The sequence below is a fragment of the Salvelinus alpinus genome, chromosome 20 (assembly GCF_045679555.1).
Source record: "Salvelinus alpinus chromosome 20, SLU_Salpinus.1, whole genome shotgun sequence".
NCBI lineage: Eukaryota > Metazoa > Chordata > Actinopteri > Salmoniformes > Salmonidae > Salvelinus > Salvelinus alpinus.
In genome coordinates this window covers 22,127,310-22,147,374 of record NC_092105.1, presented here as the reverse complement: position 1 = coordinate 22,147,374, position 20,065 = coordinate 22,127,310, and the positions used below count along the sequence as shown (strand labels likewise).

The following is a 20,065-nucleotide window of genomic DNA, read 5'->3' as shown; positions in this document are numbered from 1 at the left end:
TGATTGCGGTGTGTGCCATGGAAGTGGCTGATGGAGGTGCTTGGCAGTCTTCGGGAGAATTCAACTATTTGCACTTTGTTACAACACTGTACATTTACCAGTAATATAATATTTTAATGTTTAATGTACATTTCGGATGAGATGCATAATTGGTACTATACCCGCTAGTTATCAAAATTCAGAAAAGAGCTATTAAATTCTACAACCACCTAAAAGGAAGTGAAGCACATTCCACCACAAAGCCCTCACCTACAGAGAGATGAACCTAGAGAAGAGTCACCTTAGCCAGCTGGTTCTGTGGCTCTGTTCACAAACAGAGCTCCAGGGCAGCAATGAAATTGGACCCAACCAAATTATGAGAAAGTAAAAAAAGATTAACTATTTGAAACTGGAAAGAATCATCCAAAAAACAGAACATATTGGAATGCTCTCTGGCCCTAAACTGAGTACAGTTGCAGAATACCTGACCACTGTGATTGACTCAAAATTAAGAAATACTTGACTATGTACAGACTCTGAGCATAGCCATGCTATTGAGAGAGGTCGCCACAGGCAGACCTGGTGCTTAAGAGAAGACATGATTGCGCCCACTGTCCACAAAATGAGGTGGAACTTGAGCTGCACTTCCTAACCTCCTGCCAAATGTATGACAACATTAGAGACATGTTTGCCAGCAGCAAAATATTTGGCCTGTTACCATGAGAAAAGGGCAACCAGTGGAACACAAACAACATTGTAAAATACCACCCAATATTTATCTGTTAATGTATCTTCCCCTAATATTTGTACTACAACTAATTGCACAATGCTAAAACTATTGTACATAGCTGATAATAGCTGCTTGCATTAGATGGCGCTGGAGAAGAAGGCAGACATTTTACGTGCCCCCAACCAATTGTGATTTTTTGTTTTATTTGCAACTTATTTTTTAAACTTATTTTTTACATAATGTTGCTGCTACTGTCTCTTATGACCGAAAATAACTTTTGGACATCAGGACTGTGATTACTCTCCACAGACTGGCAGAATACTTTGTTGTCCTTTTAACGAGGCCGACGCGAACGATATACTGCTTTCTCGGTAACAGGCCCAGATCCCCATGATTTGTGTGAAGGTGAGGTGGAGAAAAAGGGTCCGGAGGGCGGGCTACCTTGTGAGACATCGTAGGCGATCCAATAAACCCTCACTTCCTTCCATTCTGTTAGCAAACGTGCAATCTTTGGACGATAAAATAGATGCCCTACTCGGAAGATTAAACTACCAACGGGACATTCAAAACTGTAATATCTTAAGCTCCACGGAGACGTGGCTGAACGGTGACACTGTCAACATACAGCTGGCTGGTTATATGCTGCACCGGCAGGCTAGAACAGCAGTGTCTGGTAAGACCAGGGGCGGCGGACTATGTATTTTTGTAAAAAGCAGCTGGTGCACAATATCTAAGAAAGTCTCGAACTATTGCTCCCTGAGGTAGAGTATCTCATGATAAACTGTAGACCACACTACATACCTAGAGAATATTAATCTGTATTTTTCGTAGCTGTTTACATACCACCACAGTCAGAGGCTGGCACTAAGACAGCATAGAATTTTCTGTATTCCATCATAAGCAAACAAGAAAACACTCACCCAGAGGTGGCGCTCCTAGTAGCCGGGGACTTTAATGCAGGGAAACTGAAAACCGTTTTACCAAATTTCTATCAGCATGTTAAATGTGTGACTAGCGGGGGAAAAAACTCTGGTCCACCTTTACTCCACACACTGAGATGCATACAAAGCTCTCCCTCTCTCCCCATTTGGAAAATCTGACCATAATTCTATCCTCCTGATTCCTGCTTAAAAGCAAAAATGAAAGCAGGGAGCACAAGTGACTAGATCAATAAAAAAGTAGTCAGAGGAAGCAGATGCTAAGCTACAGGACTGTTTTGCTAGCACAGACTGGAATATGTTCCGGGATTCCTCCGATGGTTTTGAGGAGTACACCACATCAGTCATTGGCTTCATCAATAAGTGCATTGATGACTCTGTCCCCACAGTGACCGTACATGCATGCCCCAACCAGAAGCAATGGATTACAGGAAACATCCGCACTGAACTAAAGGCTAGAGCTGCCGATTTCAAGGAGCGGGACTCTAACCCGGAAGCTTATAAGAAATCCCGCTATGCCCTCCGACGGACCATCAAACAGGCAAAGCGTTAATACAGGACTAAGATCAAATCGTACTACACTGGCTCTGACGCTCGTCGGATGTGGCAGGGCCTGCAAAACATTAGACTACAAAGGGAAGCACAGCCGAGAGCTGCCCAGTGACACGAGCCTACCAGACGAGCTAAACTACTTCTATGCTCACTTTGAGAATAATAACACTAACATGCATGAGAGCACCAGCCGTTTTGGAAGACTGTGTGATCACGCTCTCCGCAGCCGATGTGCGTAAGACCTTTAAACAGGTCAACATTCACAAGGCCGCAGGGCCAGACGGATTACCAGGATGTGTACTGCGAGCATGCGCTGACCAACTGGCAAGTGTCTTCACTGACATTTTCTTCCTCTCCCTGTCCAAGTCTGTAATACCAACATGTTTTAAGCAGACTGCCATAGTGCCTGTGCCCAAGAACACTAAGGTAACCTGCCTAAATGACTATCGACCCGTAGTACTCACGTCTGTAGCCATGAAGTGCTTCGAAAGCTGGTAATGGCATCAAAACATTATCCCAGAAACTGCCATTTGCATACCGCCCTAACAGATTTACAGATGATGCAATCTCTATTGCACTCCATACTGCACATTCCCATCTGGACAAAAGGAACACCTATAATTTGAAGTCGGAAGTTTACATAGACTCAGGTCATTAACTCGTTTTTCAACCTCTCCACAAATGTCTTGTTAACGAACGATACTTTTGGCAAGTCGGTTAGGACATCTACTGTGTGCATAAGTCATTTTTCCAAAAATTGTTTAATAGACAGATTATTTCACTTCTAATTCACTGTATCACAATTCCAGTGGGTCAGAAGTTTACATACATTGACCAACTGGCAAGTGTCTTCTACATCTGTAGAAAATTTGCCTGTGCCTTTAAACAGCTTGGAAACTTCCAGAAAATGATGTCATGGCTTTAGAAGCTTCTGATAGGCTAATTGACATCATTTGAGTCCATTGGAGGTGTACCTGTGGATGTATTTCAAGGCCTACCTTCAAACTCAGTGCTCTTTGCTTGACATCATGGGAAAATCTAAAGAAATCGGCCAAGACCCCAGAAAAAAATTCTGGATCTCCACAAGTCTGGTTCATCCTTGGGAGGAATTTTCAAACGCCTGAAGGTACCACGTTCATCTGTAGAAACAATAGTACGCAAGTATAAACACCATGGGACCACGCAGCCGTTATACCGCTCTGGAAGGAGACGCGTTCTGTCTCCTAGAGATGAACGTACTTTGGTGCGAAAAGTGCAAATCATTCCCAGAACTACAGCAAAGGACCTTGTGAAGCTGCTGGAGAAACGGGTACAAAAGTATCTATATCCACAGTAAAACGAGTCCTATATCGACATAACCTGAAAGGCTGCTCAGCAAGGAAGAAGCCACTGCTCCAAAACCGCCATAAAAAAAGCCAGAATATGGTTTACAACTGCACATGGGGACAAAGATTGTACTTTTTGGAGAAATGTCCTCTGGTCTGATGAAACAACAAAAATAGAACTGTTTGGCCATAATGACCATCGTTATGTTTGGAGGTTAAGGGAGAGGCTTGTAAGCCAAAGAACACCATCCCAAACGTGAAACATGGGGGTGGCAGCATCATGTTGTGGAGGTGCTTTGCTGCAGGAGGGACTGGTGCACTTCACAAAATAGATGGCATCATGAGGGAAGAAAATTATGTGGATATATTGAGCAACATCTCAAGACATCAGTCAGGAAGTTGAAGCTTGGTTGCAAATGGGTCTTCCAAATGGACAATGACCTGACTTGCAAGCAAAGTTGTGTTAAAATGGCTTAAGGACAACAAAGTCAAGGTATTGAAGTGGTCATCGCAAAGCCCTGACCCCAATCCCATAGAAAATGTGTGGGCAGAACTGAAAAAGCGTGTGTGAGCAAGGAGGCCTACAAACCTGACTCAGTTACACAAGCTCTGTCAGGAGGAATGGGCCAAAATTCACCCAACTTACTGTGGGAAGCTTGTGGAAGGCGACCCAATTGAAACAATTTAAAGGCAATGCTACCAAATACTAATTGAGTGTATGTAAACTTCTGACCCACTGGGAATGTGATGAATGAAATAAATAATTCTCTCTACTATTATTCTGACATTTCACGTTCTTAAAATAAAGTGGTGATCCTAATGGACCTAAAACTGGGATTTTTTGCTAGGATTAAATGTCAGAAGTTGTGAAAAACTGAGTTTAAATGTATTTTGTGAAGGTGTATGTAAACTTCCGACTTCAACTGTATGTGAGGATGCTATTCATTGACTACAGCTCAGCGTTCAACACCATAGTGCCCTCAAAGCTCATCACTAAGCTAATGACCCTTGGACTAAACACCTCCCTCTGCAACTTGATCCTGGACTTCCTGACGGGCCACCCCCAGGTGGTAAGCGTAGGGAACAACATATCCGCCACGCTGATCCTCAACACGGGGCCCCCTCAGGGGTGCGTGCTCAGTCCCCTCCTGTACTCCCTGTTCACTCATGACTGCACGGCCAGGCACTCCTTCAACACCATCGTTAAGTTTGCCGATGACACAACAGTGGTAGGCCTGATCAACGAATCAGCCTATAGGGAGGTGGTCAGACCTGGCCGTGTGGTGCCAGAATAACAACCTATCCCTCAACATGATCAAGATAAAGGAGATGATTGTGGACTACAGGAAAAGGTGGACAGAGCACGCTCCCATTCTCATCGACAGGGCTGCAGTGGAGCAGGTTGAGAGCTTCAAGTTCCTTGGTGTCCACATCACCAACAAACTAACATGGTCCAAACACACCAAGACAGTCGTGACGAGAGCACAACAAAGCCTGTTCCTCCTCAAGAGACTGAAAATATTTAGCATGGATCCTCAGATCCTCAAAAGTTTCTACAGCTGCACCATCGAGAGCATCCTGACTGATTGCATCACTGCCTGGTATGGCAACTGCTTGGCCTACGACCGCAAGGCACTACAAAGGGTTGTGTGAACGGCCCAGTACATTACTGGGGCCAAGCTTCCTGCCATCCAGGACCTCTATACCAGGCGGTGTCAGAGGCCCTAAAAATTGTCAGCCACCCTAGTCATAGACTGTTCCCTCTGCAACCGGACGACAAGCGGTACCGGAGAACCAATTCTAGGTCCAAGAGGCTTCTTAACAGCTTCTACCCCCAAGCCATAAGACTCCTGAACACCTAATCAAATGGCTACCCAGATTATTTGCATTGCTACCACTGCTACTCTGTTATCATCTATGCATAGTCACTTTAATAACTCTACCTAAATGTACGTATTACATCAACTAACCGGTGCCCCCGCACACTGACTCTGCACCGATACCCCCCTGTTGTTATTTTACTGCTCTTTAATTACTTGTTACTTTAATTTCTTATCCTTATTTTTTTTTTTATTATACTGCATTGTTGGTTAGGGGCTCATAAGTAAGCATTTCACTGCAAGGTCTGCACCTGTTGTATTCGGTGCATGTGACTAAAATTTGATTAATATAACACTTGAAATGTCTAATATTTAAACTTTCAGTTTTACTGTTAATTTTCTAATAGTTTTTTGATTTTGTTGAATTTGTTTCTTCTCACTTTTGTTTGTTTATTTCACTTGCTTTGGCAATGTGTGTATATATACTGTATTTCCCATGCCAATAAAGCCCCTTTGAATTTAAATTGAATTGAGTGAGAGACCCTCCCTCACACACACAGTTCTTTGATGTGGCTGTCTCTTTCAAGCACTGACACCCTTCCTTCTCCCTTTCACAGTGCCTTGAGCCCTGCAAGGAATCCTGGGACCTGAAGGAAAACCAGTGCCAGGACTTATGCGAGGTACGTATGTCATCTCTGACTCTGAGATTGAGTGCTCCCTCCAGAGTGGGGAAAGTCTGAGGGAATGAAGAGCGTCAAGTGAAGTGGAGACTCTTTTCTCTCTACTGTAATGTAATGGCACTCTGTTAGATTGAATCAAAGCTGTTTAACTTACTCACCACTCAAATGAGTCATCAGTTCCAATGTAAACAGGACAATCCCTGTTAGTTCACTGACCTGCCTGTTAGACATTTTAGTCATTTAGCAGACGCCCTTATCCAGAGTGACTTACAGGAGAAACTAGGGTTAAGTGCCTTGCTCAAGGGCACATCGACAGAATTTTCACCAGGTTGGCTCGGGGTTGGCACTTAACCCCCCCACAACAACAGCTTCCCAGCCACCTTGTGTGGCATCCCCCCGCATCTCTCTCAAATCTTTGTATGTATGCGTCTTTGAGGGGCTGGGTTAAAATCGGAAGTAACATTTCGGTTGGACCTTGTGTGCAATTGACCAATAAAGTGATCTTATTAATGAAGGCCTGGAAGCTTGGCACACTGTCGCTACAAGTCATCTAACATAGATGTTTTTCCTATGCCTTTCCTCCTGTCTGCCTACTCCTCTTGCCCCTCTCCTCCCTCTCTTCCTCCTACCACCTCGTCCCCCTCTACCCTTCAGACTCTCTTTCCCAAGAAGCACTATGAGTGTCTGACTAGCTGTGAGTTCCTGAAGTCTGTGGAGGGGGTGAAGCAGGGGGACTGCCCGGCTCCTGATAAGGCCAGTGGTTTCGCTGCAGCCTGTGTGGAGAGCTGCGAGGAGGATGGAGAGTGTTCCGCTGTCAAGAAGTGCTGCACCAATGGCTGCGGACACACCTGTCAAAACCCCAAGAACCTCTACAAAGGTACAATGACACACATCATGACATGTACATGTGCAGTATAACATCCACTGGGTACAACACCGAATCTAGATACTGTACAGGACTATTAAAATGCACTAGGAGCTTTCTGCTCCTTCCTTTTGTCCTTATATATTGATAAATACTATTGATAAATAGTATTCTGTTATTATTACAGATTGAATCCGCAGTAGGGAGAACAGCACCACTGTCTGCCCCACGGCTATTGTTATTGTTTTTGTTTTGTTAACTAAGCGGTGGTGAGGCGTGTCGCCAAACGTGGTAAAAAAACAATTGCAATCCATATTCTTCTGTTCTATCACACGTGCAATGATGTCTATGTGTCAACCTGATTGCAGTAACTCGTTGATTGCAGTAACTTTGTTGTTATATCGCAAACAGACATGGCAGTTTCACCATTTAAGGATTCCGGCTTAAACTTGAATTGATGTCGGACAACTCAGACTCACGACCCATTAGGCAGGAATACAGGCTATCGCGGACTACAAAGGCAAATCTAGCTGTGGTGCCCACGAAGCCCCCCTCCCAGATGAGCTTAACACATTCTATGCTCGCTTCAAGGCAGACAAAACCGAGCCATCCAGGAAGACTTTCTGCTCCAGACGACCAGGTGCTTTCGCTCTCCGAGGCTGACGTGTTAAACTCTCGAGTGAATACTCACAAAGCCGCTGGCCCAGATGGCATCCATGGCAGCGTCCTCAGTGTGTTCTGACCAGCTGGCGAGCGTCTTCTCTGACATCTTCAACCTGTCTCTGTCCCAGGCTGTAGTCCCCACCTGCTTCAAGGAGACCACCATCATCCCAGTGCCCAAGAGAAACAAGGTGACATTCCCAAATGACTATAGCCCTGTCACACTCACCCAGGTCATCATGAAGTGCTTCGATAGGCTGGTCATGGCCCATATCAAGGCCAGTATCCCAGGCACCCTGTACCCACTCAAATTTGCCTACCTCTCCAACAGATCCACTGAAGAATCCATTTCCATCACTATTCACATGGCCGTAACACATCTGGACAAGAGGAACAGCTATGTGAGAATGCTGTTCATTGACTACAGTTCAGTATTCAACACTAGTGTTCCCTCCAAGCTCAGAGCCCTGGGTCTGGACACCAGCCTCTGCAACTGGACCCTGGACTTCCTGATGGGCAGAGCACAGGCTGTGAGGATTGGCAACAACACCTCCTTCACACTAACTCTCGGGTCTACCACCTCGCGTCCTCTCCAAATACTCCAGTCAGTGTACTGACCGGTTGCATCACGACCTGGTATGGGAATTGCTCTGTCCACAACCGCAAGGCCCTCCAGCGGGTGGCGAAGACGGCCCAGTACATCACTGGGACAGTGCTCCCACCCATCCAGGACATCTACTCAAAACGGTGCCTGAGGAAGGCCTGCAGCATCAAGGACCCCACACACCCCAGCCACAAGCTGTTCTCTCCCTTACGGCCGGGCTAACGGTATCGGAGCATGAGGTCTGATACCAACAGGCTCAGAGACTGCTGAAAACGTTAACTACACTGACCACCTGCTCTGATTCTCCACACCTTAGCACACCTGCACTCATTCACATTCACATCCGCACGCACGCGCACACACTCACTCATTCATGCTATAAACATACGTCACATCACATGCTACCAGGCTCATTATTATGGCTAAATACTGCACAATTTTAACACTTGCCTCCCCAATTCCCCCATCCCCAAAACACATGTAGATATTGGACTATAAATTGTCTTCCTGTATTATACGTATGCTAAAATATATATTCTATTCTACTGCCATTTACTCTTTGTATTATTATCTTTCATTATTTCTTATTGTTTAGAAGGAACCTGTAAGTAAGCATTTCGTTGGATGGTGTATACCATGTGTATCCTGTATATACGACTTATAAAACTTGAGCTTCTAGTTTGTATAAATTACTAGTTTCACGAGTAGTGCTGCAAACTCCAATTAGCTATGCAGTGAACCATACATTTGAATTTTGAGTCATTTCAAATATTTCCTGTGAGTTTCTCTTTCTCAACGCAATCCCAACATTCTGTACATATTTTATGATACATCCAGTGTGTGAAATTGTTCCAAATCAGCTTCAGGCTCACAGATGCACAGAGCGAAAGGGAGCACTCCACTCCAGTAAAACTGTTTAATGGCACAGCCTGAGGTGTCTGGATGTTGTGAGAGCTCGTAGCCCATTGGGTAAGAGCGAGACTCTGTGCCTCTGTGACGAGAGATGGAAGCTGCATCTTCTTCAGTTGTATGTTATATCAGCAGCCCACCGCCTCTCTGGCTGCTGACAGCCTTGGGCCATAATAAGGCAGGAGGAATGGAACTGGCCTCAGTGGAAATGGGGAGCCTGGCTGCTTCTTTCTGGCTGCTTCTTTCTTTAAGTCTTTGAAGCACTGCAGTGACAGAGTTGGGATTACTTTTGAAGTGCACACACAGATGTGTGTGAGGGGGGTGGAGCATATGTGTGTGTTGAAGCGTGCATTAATACTATTCCTATATTCTAAGAATCAATGGCAGTGTCATGGCCAGTTGTTGCACAGCCTTTGTAGATGGAGAAAGATGAAAGGAGATTTATTCTTGAGTTTAATGCAGGAATATACTGTCCTCAATTAAAAACATTCACCATAAATCACAGACAAACGTATAGAACCAAACAGTTGACTATCCTGCTAATCCAAACACTTACTGTAGCCTATGGTTGATTTTTGTATTGGGATCAGATTTGCACGCTTTAATTAGCTGTCTGGTTTAAGTCTGGATTAAATTCCAATCCTGATCTCCAGTGTTGAATGTGTAATTATGTGCTCACGGTGTGGAGAGTAATTGTTTCTGTATGTGCACAAATGGAGCGCTTCCCCCATGGAGATCGCTCTCAGATGTGTGTGGTGTGTGCATGCACGCTCCGGTGAAGGTCGACAAGGAGTGTGTGTGTGTGGTGTCCCTGACTGAGGAAGGGTGCACTGTAGGAAGCAGATCTTTTTCTAAGTGCTATGTCTCCTGAAGACCCTACTGGGCCCTATCCCATATCTACCATATAGAGCTGTTGTCTTTACATCAAAACTCAGCGATATTACTTACTATTCACTAGTTTGAAACTCCTTCTGTTTTCAAAGCTGTACTGGCAATGTGGAGTCCTGAATAAGATATGTTGTGAGCATATGGAACATCGCCATTTCACTGTGGTGCAAAATTTGAGAGTTTTCAGGGTTTGAGATTTTATAGGGAACTCTAATCACGAGAATGCCTCATTATTTCTTAATGAATGTACGGTATGTATGACTATCCTGCTGATTCTTGTTTTCTCTTCTAAGAGGCTCTTATTTAGTGGGAGGCTAGCGAGAACCTCCTATATAGCGCACAGAGGCAGATGCTCTTATCTCTCTTTAGTCACCTCTTCTCCCTCCCTCTTTTCTCTCTCTTTCGCTCTCTCTCATGCGCACTCTCTCTCTCAAGTTTTATTGGTCGTATGTACAGGATACGCATGATATACATTGTCCAAGGAAATTCTTACCTCCACGTTCCTTCTCGACAATGCAACAACAATAAAATATAATAATACGAACATAAAGTAAATGGCTCAGTAGAATATAATAAACATTTTAGCAGTATAAGTATAATACAGGAAGGCACAGTTTATAGTCAAATATTTACATGGGGATGGGGGGCAGTGTATAAGCTGAGCAGTATAATAAGAGTCTGGTAGCATCAGTTGTGATGAGTGCTAAGGTGCGGAGAATCAGAGTAGGTTGTCAGTCCAGTTCAAGTGTTCAGCAGGCTCTCTCACTGTCGTGATGGCTTGGTCGTCATTAGTAATAGATGATTCTACTATCACATGGAGACCACAGACCAGTGTGGAAAAGCATGTCTTGTTCTCAAACCGTGTCCTCATGTACATCTGTCAGTCTTTACTTATGATCTATCTCCCTCTGGAGAAGCTGTTGTTGCTTGATCCTCACCCTCCCCAGCTGTTCACAGCTCCACACCACTTCAAGACGAGCGTGAACAGTGCCTGACCACCACGGGGTGTGGCTGCTCAGTGTTTCAAAACAAATGCAGTCATTTAATGTATGTATGTGAAACATATCTTCATTGTTAACCACCAGAGCTGTATATAACCATGTATATTAATGGCTCTGGTAACCGTTGCATGACACTGAGCACTCATCTGTATTTAAACGTTATGGGAGGCCATTGTACTACATTAACCTTTTTGAAGAATGTATTGTTGGATGTGTTGTGTTCCTCCCACAATGATTGGTGCTCTTTTGCCTTGGCCCCTGTAATTAGCCAGGTCATTATGACAGTGTGTGCGTGAGCATCCAGGAGAGTTATTGTTGGAATGCGTGAGACATGAATGGATGCTCAGTTCTTCATCACTGTTCATCAGGGAAAACGTCATGGCTGTGTTTTTTTGGATGGGGCAGACCAAGTATGTGGCCATTGAAGGATGAATCCTGTGAGTATGATTATTGGATGGGACCAGGCCCCATAGTGGTAATCTTTGTAGGGGGGAGAGCTGAGCGAGGGTTTAGGATTGGTCGCTTTGCTGCATGTGGAGGGTTGTTGGATGAGGAGTGTGTGTGGCTGAGGGAAAATGAGACGGGGAGGAGGAATGCTGTGGTATTGTGCGTTCGTCATTGACGCGCGCGCACATACGCTGGAGCTGTAAAACAATGGCAGACAGATTTTCCTCTGTGTAGAGCCTCTATCTACGAGACACAAGACTGACTCCATATGTGTCTGGCAAATGGGCCCATCTCCCACCCAGCCTTTTATGAGCATCAATCAATCACGTTAAAAAGCCTCTAAAAGACTCAGTAGAGATGTAACAGGATGAAGCAGCCTGCTTATGCAGCACAGGCAATTCAACACTATTGTGAGCATTTTGTTTGCTGGTACTTTACAACCTTGAGTTTGTGTTTATACTGTATGCGTTTCATGAATGCAGAGCAGCTCTAGGTGCTCTCTCTCAGTTGGAGTGAAGAGGTCCTTGGGTAAGTGTGTGAGAATGCCAGGTGATTTTAATCGAGAGGTGTGGGAATTATTCAATGATTTTCTGTACTCCTGAACGTTGTTTCCAATCTCCATCTCATTACCACTCAGCCCATGCTCTATCAATACGTCACTACCTCTCAGCTGAAATAAATCCTCCAGGAGAGAGTTAATCTGTCCTGGCCGCTCACTTTCCCCTCACCGCGCACGTAATAAATCAAATTTATTGCACATTGAAAGCGTTTGAATGGGTTGACGTGAGGAACAATGAGGCAAATGTAATGTGTGTCTGTGTGTGTGCCTAATGTACAGTTGAAGTCGGAAGTTTACATACACCTTAGCCAAAACCTTAGCCAAATACATTTTGGGGCGACAGGTAGCCTAGTGGTTAGAGCGTTGGACTAGTAACCGAAAGGTTGCAAAATCGAATTCCTGAGCTGACAAGGTAAAAATCTGTCGTTCTGCCCCTGAACAAGGCAGGCCGTCATTGAAAATAAGAATTTGTTCTTAACTGACTTGCCTAGTTAAATAAAGGTAAAAAAAAATAAAATTTAATAAAAATTTAAACTCAGTTTTTCAAAATTCCTGACATTTAATCCTAGTAAAAATTCACTGTCTTAGGTCAGTTAGGATCACCACTTTGTTTCAAGAATGTGAAATGTCAGAATAATAGTAGAGACAATTACTTATTTCATTCATCACATTCCCAGTGGGTCAGAAGTTTACATACACTCAATTAGTATTTGGTAGCATGACCTTTAACTTGGGTCAAATGTTTTTGGTAGCCTTCCACAAGCTTCCCACAATAAGTTGGGTGAATTTTGGCCCATTCCTCCTGACAGAGCTGGTGTAACTGAGACAGGTTTGTAGGCCTCCTTGCTCGTACACGCTTTTTCAGTTCTGCCCACACATTTTCTATGGGATTGAGGTCAGGGCTTTGTGATGGCCACTACAACTTGACTTTGTTGTCCTTAAGCCATTTTGCCACAACTTCGCTTGCAATCCTGGTCATTGTCCATTTGGAAGACCCATTTGCGACCAAGCTTCAACTTCCTGACTGATGGCTTGAGATGTTTCTTCAATATATCCACATAATTTTCCTCCCTCATGATGCCATCTATTTTGTGAAGTGTACCAGTCCCTCCTGCAGCAAAGCACCCCCACAACATGATGCTGACACCCCCGTGCTTCACGGTTTGGATGGTGTTCTTTGGCTTGCAAGCCTATTGCACACTGAGTCCATGCAACTTATTATGTGACCTGTTAAGCAAATGTTTATTCTGAATGTATTTAGGCTTGCCATAGCAAAGGGGGGTGAATACTTATTGACTCGAGGCATTTCAGCTTTTCATTTTTTAATCATTTGTAAAAATGATGTAAACATCATTCTACCTTGACATTATGGGGTATTGTGTGTAGGCCAGTGACAAACAATCTCAATGTAACCCATTTTAAATTCAGGCTGGAAAAAGTTGAGGGGTGTGTTTCTACTTTCTGAAGGCACTGTATGTGTTTACCCATCTACTGTGTGTGTTTTGACATAGTGTAAGCTCCTCTGCGTTCCACTCTACCTCACATACCTAGAGGCTAATTATCTGTGTCCTCCTCCCCAAAGAGACAGCTGGTAAAACACATTCTCTTCATCCAAGAGTATATCACGGTCCGTCACAGCACAATGACCATGCTATTGGCCCAGTGGACAGTGTCTGGCTGTCTGTCTCAATCTCACAGTGGTGATGTTATGTCATTTTTCTCTAAACGTCAGTCTCCCAGTGATGATGGCATGTCTCTCCTTAATTCTGTCGCACCGTGATGTCATGCCCCATTCTCTACCATAGTCAGTCTCACAGTGATGTCATGTGTATGTGTTCTCAGGAGCTCCTCTGAAGCCTAGGAAGGAGCTAGTGTTTGTGGAACAGCTGTCAGGAGGCCTGGAGATCCGCTGGTCCTCTAAGTTCAACATCTCTGTGGAGCCTGTCCTGTACGTGGTGCAGCGCTGCTGGAACTATGGCATCCACCCCAGTGAGGACGACGCCACAGAGTGGGAGACCGTGGCACAGGTAGGTCAGCAAGGCACACTACACCACAACATACCAAACCAGGCTTCTCTGAATACCTTACTGCATGTGGAGGATCGCTCTTTCATTCACATACAGCACATTGTCATCAAACCATTTAATTTAGTTGCATGCTCAGTACTTTTGTTGAAAGATTTAACGAAAAATCTGTGATGCATTCTTTGGGGGAAAAACAAACCCTAAAACGAATATTTTCACCACGAGATGGATGTGAGAAAGTCAGGGTGCTACTCCACAGCTGTCATTCAGACTGTCTGACACTGTTGCACATTCCTTACAGTCAGTGTCTTTGAAAGTTTGGCAAGGAAAACAGACAGATGACTGATGTTGCAGCAACACTCACAAAAGTTGTGACCTCTGACCCCTGTGTGCTTGCTCTCTCCCATCTGTCCCTCAGACTACAGAGGAGCGTGTCCAACTGGCCGACATCAGAGCCAGCAGATGGTACCAGTTCAGAGTGGCGGCCGTCAACGTGCACGGGACCCGCGGGTTTACTGCCCCCAGCAAACACTTCCGCTCCTCCAGAGGTAGGCTACGTCTGAGTGTGTGTGTGTGGGGCCCCTGCAATGAGTGTCAGTTCCTGTGTGACACCCTATCCTCTCTCTTTGCTACAGTCAAGGCCTAGGAACAGGTGGGACAATCCTTTACAACATGATTTGCCTCAGTAACGGCCCATTGACCCATTTTGTTACACATGCGCATGTACAAATTGTGTTTTCTGCGTAATGCGTTGGTGTGTCTGTGACCTTTGGCTTGAATTAAATCAAGCATGCACTGAGGAAACCCACTCTGCAGAAATATACATACATATGTAACGGATGTGAAATGGCTAGCTAGTCGGTGGTGCGCGCTAATAGCGTTTCAATCGGTTACATCACTCACTTTGAGACCTTGAATTGAAGTAGTGGTTCCCCTTGCTCTGCAAGGGCCGCGGCTTTTGTGGAGCGATGGGTAACGATGCTTCGTGGGTGACTGTTGTTGATGTGTGCAGAGGGTCCCTGGTTCGCGCCCGGGTCGGGGCGAGGGGACGCCGTAAAGTTATACTGTTACACATACACTCTGTACATTACAGATTATTCACACCCGCAATGCTAATTTATTACAAACAAATAGCTAAATGATTTTGGCACGATGTCTTAAAAATCCAGGTCCAGATTTTAAAAAAAATCTCCCTACCTAGCAAACCTGAACCTCAAATCTGATTTAGCATTCCTCGCCCTTCCAATCCTAATGTTGTCAATTCACACTGATGCCAAACAGAGCACAGAGAGTCATCAGAAACCCCTGAGTGCAGAACATGTTGTTTTCTGCATAGTGTTGCAACCAGACCTTTGTACGTGTAGCTCTTCAAAGGTGGGCTTTTCCCTCTTTACAGCCATATAACATGTAATATGTCTGAGTTAGTCAGGATATTGCAGGTTTCAACTGCATGTAAGTTGTCTGGCTTCCATGGAGAATGAGGTAAGGTAGGCTGCTCAGTGCTTCAGATCTGTGCTACAAAGGAGCACAGATCTAGTTTGATGGCTGGCTGTAGGGCTGTGCTGATGCCTGTACTGCTCTGTGTGTTCCCACGTTGAATGACACTAAATGCAGTGCACTGAGATCAAGTTGAACAGGATTTGACCCTATGTCTGAGTTCTCGCGTTTGCTTTCCCAACATGCCTTTGGGGAGAGCTTTTGTCAAGTAGTAGCCACCTTTGTCTTGATCTTCAGTATGCATAGCTATGATAAGATACTAGTGGAATACTCACCAGGGAACCAAAACACAAACCACCTTACATTTGACTAATTTAGCAGATGCTCTTATTCAGAGCAACTTACAGGAGCAATTAGGGGGTTAAGTGCCTTGCTCAAGGGCACATCAACATATTTTTCAACTAGTTTGCTCAGGGATTCGAACCAGTGACATTTAGGCCCAACGCTCTTAACCGCTAGGCTACCGGTTTGGTGGTAGTGGTACATTACATGCTGCCTGAAGGACCTACCTGGTCATTTCTATTAGTATGGTTAAACAGCACAAATACTACCTACGCAGATCGATCAAGATGGCGAAACAACAGTATAGGGAAAAAATGGAGGAGCAATTCAGCGAGTCGGACACCAGGCATATGTGGCAGTGGCTCCTAACGATCACGGAACAGCTAAACACCTTTTTCTCACGCTTCGAGCACAACAACGACTCTGAGCTGCCGAGGAGAGCCCCGATATAAATGCAACGTGTTAAGTGTTGGTCCCATATTTCATGAGCTAAAATAAAAGATCCCAGACATTTTCCATACACACAAATTTAGTGCACAAATTTGTTTACATCCTTGTTAGTGAGCGTTTTCTCCTTTGCCAAGATAATCCATCCACCTGACAGGTGTGGCATATCAAGAAGCTGATTAAACAGCATGATTACACAGGTGCACTACACAGGTGCACTCTAAAATGTACAGTTTTGTCACAACACAATGCCACAGATGTTTTGAGGGAGCGTTTTGCAATTGGCACGCTGACTGCTGGAAGGTCCACCAAAGCTGTTGCCAGAGAATTCAATGTACATTTTTCTACCATAAGTCATTTTAGAGAATTTGACAGTACGTCCATCCGGCCTCACAAATGCAGACCACGTGCAACCACGCCACCCCAGGACCTCCACATCCGGCTTCTTCACCTGCGGGATCATCTGAGACCAGCTACCCGGACCGCTAATGAAACTGAGGATTATTTCTGTCTGTAATAAATCACCTTTGTGGGGGAAAAACGTATTCTGATTGGCTGGGACTGACAGTTGATAGCTGTCATGGACTTGATGAGCGATTTGATTCTGTCATTTCATTGTTATTTACATAGCTCAGTCTGATAATCAAATCAAACTTTATTTGTCACATGCGACGAGTACATTTACATTTACATTTAAGTCATTTAGCAGACGCTCTTATCCAGAGCGACTTACAAATTGGTGCATTCACCTTATGATATCCAGTGGAACAACCACTTAGTACAACAAGTGTAGACCTTACCATGAAATGCTTACTTACAAGCCCTTAACCAACAGTGCAGTTCAAGAAGAGTTTAGTTTATTTGGTCTATTTTCTTAAGTAATTTTTTAAAATTAAAAGTAACACAATAACATAACAACAATGAGGCTTTATACAGGGGGTACCTGTACTGAGTCAGTGTGTGGGGGTACAGGTTTGTTAATTTGTACATGTAGGTAGGGGTGAAGTGACTATGCATAGATAATAAACAGCAGCAGTGTACAAAACAAATGGTGGGGTGTCAATGTAAATAGACGGTGGCCAGTTGATTAAGTAGTAGTGAAAACAGTCTGACTTGGGTGACTGGAGAGTCTGACAATTTTATGGGCTTTCCTCTGACACCGCCTATTATATAGGTCCTGGATGGCAGGAAGCTTGGCCCCGGTGATGTACTGGGCCTTTCGCACTACCCTCTGTAGTGCCTTACGGTCAGATGCCGAGCAGTTGCCATACCAGCCGGTGACGCAACCGGTTATGCTCTCAAAGGTGCAACTGTAGAACTATTTGAGGATCTGGGGACCTATGCCAAATCTTTTCAGTCTCCTGAGGGGGGAAAGGTTTGTCGTGCCCTCTTCACGACTGTCTTGGTGTGTTTGGACCATGATAGTTCGTTGGTGATGTGGACACCAAGGAACTTGAAACTCTCGACCAGCTCCACTACAGCCCCGTCAATGTTAATGATGCCTGTTCAGCCCGCCTTTTCCTTTAGTCCATGATCAGATCCTTTGTCTTGCTCACATTGAGGGAGAGGTTGTTGTCGTGTCACCACACTGCCAGGTCTCTGACCTCCTCCCTATAGGCTGTCTCATCGTTGGGCAGCCCGTCAGGAAGTCCAGGATCCAGTTGCAGAGGGAGGTGTTTAGTCCCAGGGTCCTTAGCTTAGTGATGAGCTTTGAGGGCACTATGGTGTTGAACACTGAGCTGTAGTCAATGAACAGCATTCTCAAAAGGTGTTCCTTTTGTCAAGGTGGGAAAGGGCAGTGTGGAGTGATTGCAATTTTGCACCACCATACTTTGTTTGGGCATTTTGCAAAAAACTCTCGCTGCATATTTGATATAGCATGGATAACAGCTGGTTCGCTCTGAAACAGTCTCTTCTGATTGGGTTGGGCACATGTTCAGCCCAGAGTGTTGTGGACTTAGTTCTGGACCCACTTTCAAGTGGGAGAGGGAAGGGGAGAGGAGCTGACCGTAACAGGGCTGTAGTCTCCATAATCTTAAGAGCCAATTCCCTCTGGTCTGGCGTCCCTGCCCCTGCCTCTGACTGCCTGGCCCTGCCTGGGTCCACCGGCCTGACATCCATACTTTACTGTACACTGCAGCTGCCAGAAATCCTGAGACAGACCCCATCTGGCCAGCCTCAAAACCAGCCATCTTACTTACTTGCACGCACGCCCCCCAGTAGGGAGAGTAGATGGAATGTGAGGGTAGAGCCAAAGTGCGCAGCATGTGTTTGGTGACCCTTGACCTGAGCTCTCCATCCTGCATAACGCTGTCATAGACGTGACATGACACCTGTCATAACATCTCATGACTGATTCAGTGGTGGACTAATTACGTTACACCATCATACTGGCCAGGCCCTGCTAAACTTTCTCAACTGGTGCAAATGTACCCTGGTTAGACACGTTAAACCAAATGTCTGACATGCTTTTATCAAGAAACACATTTCTGTGGTTCATTGATTGTCCCTTCTAATTAAGAACAAACTTTTTTTGGTGAGGGGGGCGGTTTGTGAATCACAAGCCAATCATTAGCACCACGAAGACCTTGCAGCTGTCACTTTTCTGACGCCTCTTATTGTCGTTGCTCCCAAATTGAACAAGCAAAAACAGTTCTGACAGCTGGACAGAGGAGAGCTGCTGTGAATGACTTTACAGTACTGTGTTCCTGGTCTCTCTCCAGATCCTGCTGCCCCTCCCAGCCCAGCCAGCCTGCGTGTCACCAACATGACGCTGGGTGCTGAGGGGACGGTGACAGCCCGTCTCAACTGGACCCTGCCCGAGGAGCCTGACATCCCAGTCCATCACTACAAAGTCTTCTGGAGCTGGACCGTCCCTGGCAAGTCCCTGGTGCCATCCAAGAAGAAGAGGAGGAAGACCACCAACGGGGTAAGCATCGGCTCCTCTCTCCCCCTGTCTGGGTGATGTGTCGGCGGGTTGGGAGGCTAAAGACTGCGGGCCTGGGCTGGCCTGGTTGGACCAGACCCATCTAAACCCCACTCCCCTAGTCTCTGCACTGTAAATAAGAACCAAAGGCCCCACAATGGAAAAACATATACAAGGCGAGGCAGATCGCATTTGATTACATAAACTCTTAACGCTATTGTTCAAGCAGCACAACGCACTGCTGGCCTCATTGTTTTATTTTCCTTTATTTCCCCTTAAACGCTTGGTTAAGCTTTGAAAGAAAACACACCATATCATTTGTGCCTTATTTACAGCTAGATAAATCATGCAGTGTCACACGATTGTGTTCTTTGGATAACTTAATGCATATTTGTCAAGGTTACTATTGTTTGGAGTACTAGTAAACTAGGATTAGCCCAGTGGTTTCTTAGTAATTGGATAACAATGAATAAACTGTCAAATTAAGTGGTATGAAAAGTGCAATATCCTCAAATGTCTGTTCAGCTTATCATCGCTATGAAGAAGAGAATTTTGATAGTGAATAAAGCAAAAATGCCATTGTCTAGACATACCACTTTTGCTGACTTAGAATCCTGAATGAGTGTTGGTAACCAGTTGCAGATGTGGTGTGGAGGTGAGAAAGCTGGGAGACACCGGATACCTATTGACACATGTACTACTGGTGTCCACTCTGGGACTGCAGGGCTTTGATCGCTACCTGCTGATGGTGGTATGTCAAAACAAGCGCCGGTCAATAACTGGAGCCTATCAGGCCCATGCTGCTGGAGGAATGCTGAGACCTAAACACAACGTAACGAAGCCCCAGGGGATGGGGATAATGCAGCTCCCTCACACAGACCTCATCACCGTCTCTCTACATGTTGGTTTAAACCAGCACACGTGTTCCCAAT

The 20,065-nt window shown here is 45.1% G+C and overlaps 1 protein-coding gene across 1 annotated transcript in view; it reads left to right on the top strand.

Moving 5' to 3' along the window:
* LOC139546485 (anosmin-1-like) overlaps nt 1–20,065 on the top strand; it is a 74,219-nt gene that overhangs the window by 38,188 nt on the left and 15,966 nt on the right. The window contains exons 3-7 of the mRNA XM_071354911.1: nt 5,962–6,024; nt 6,679–6,901; nt 13,800–13,984; nt 14,400–14,529; nt 18,931–19,136. Coding sequence (XP_071211012.1) covers nt 5,962–6,024; nt 6,679–6,901; nt 13,800–13,984; nt 14,400–14,529; nt 18,931–19,136 — 807 coding nt within the window. The remainder of the gene's footprint in view (nt 1–5,961; nt 6,025–6,678; nt 6,902–13,799; nt 13,985–14,399; nt 14,530–18,930; nt 19,137–20,065) is intronic.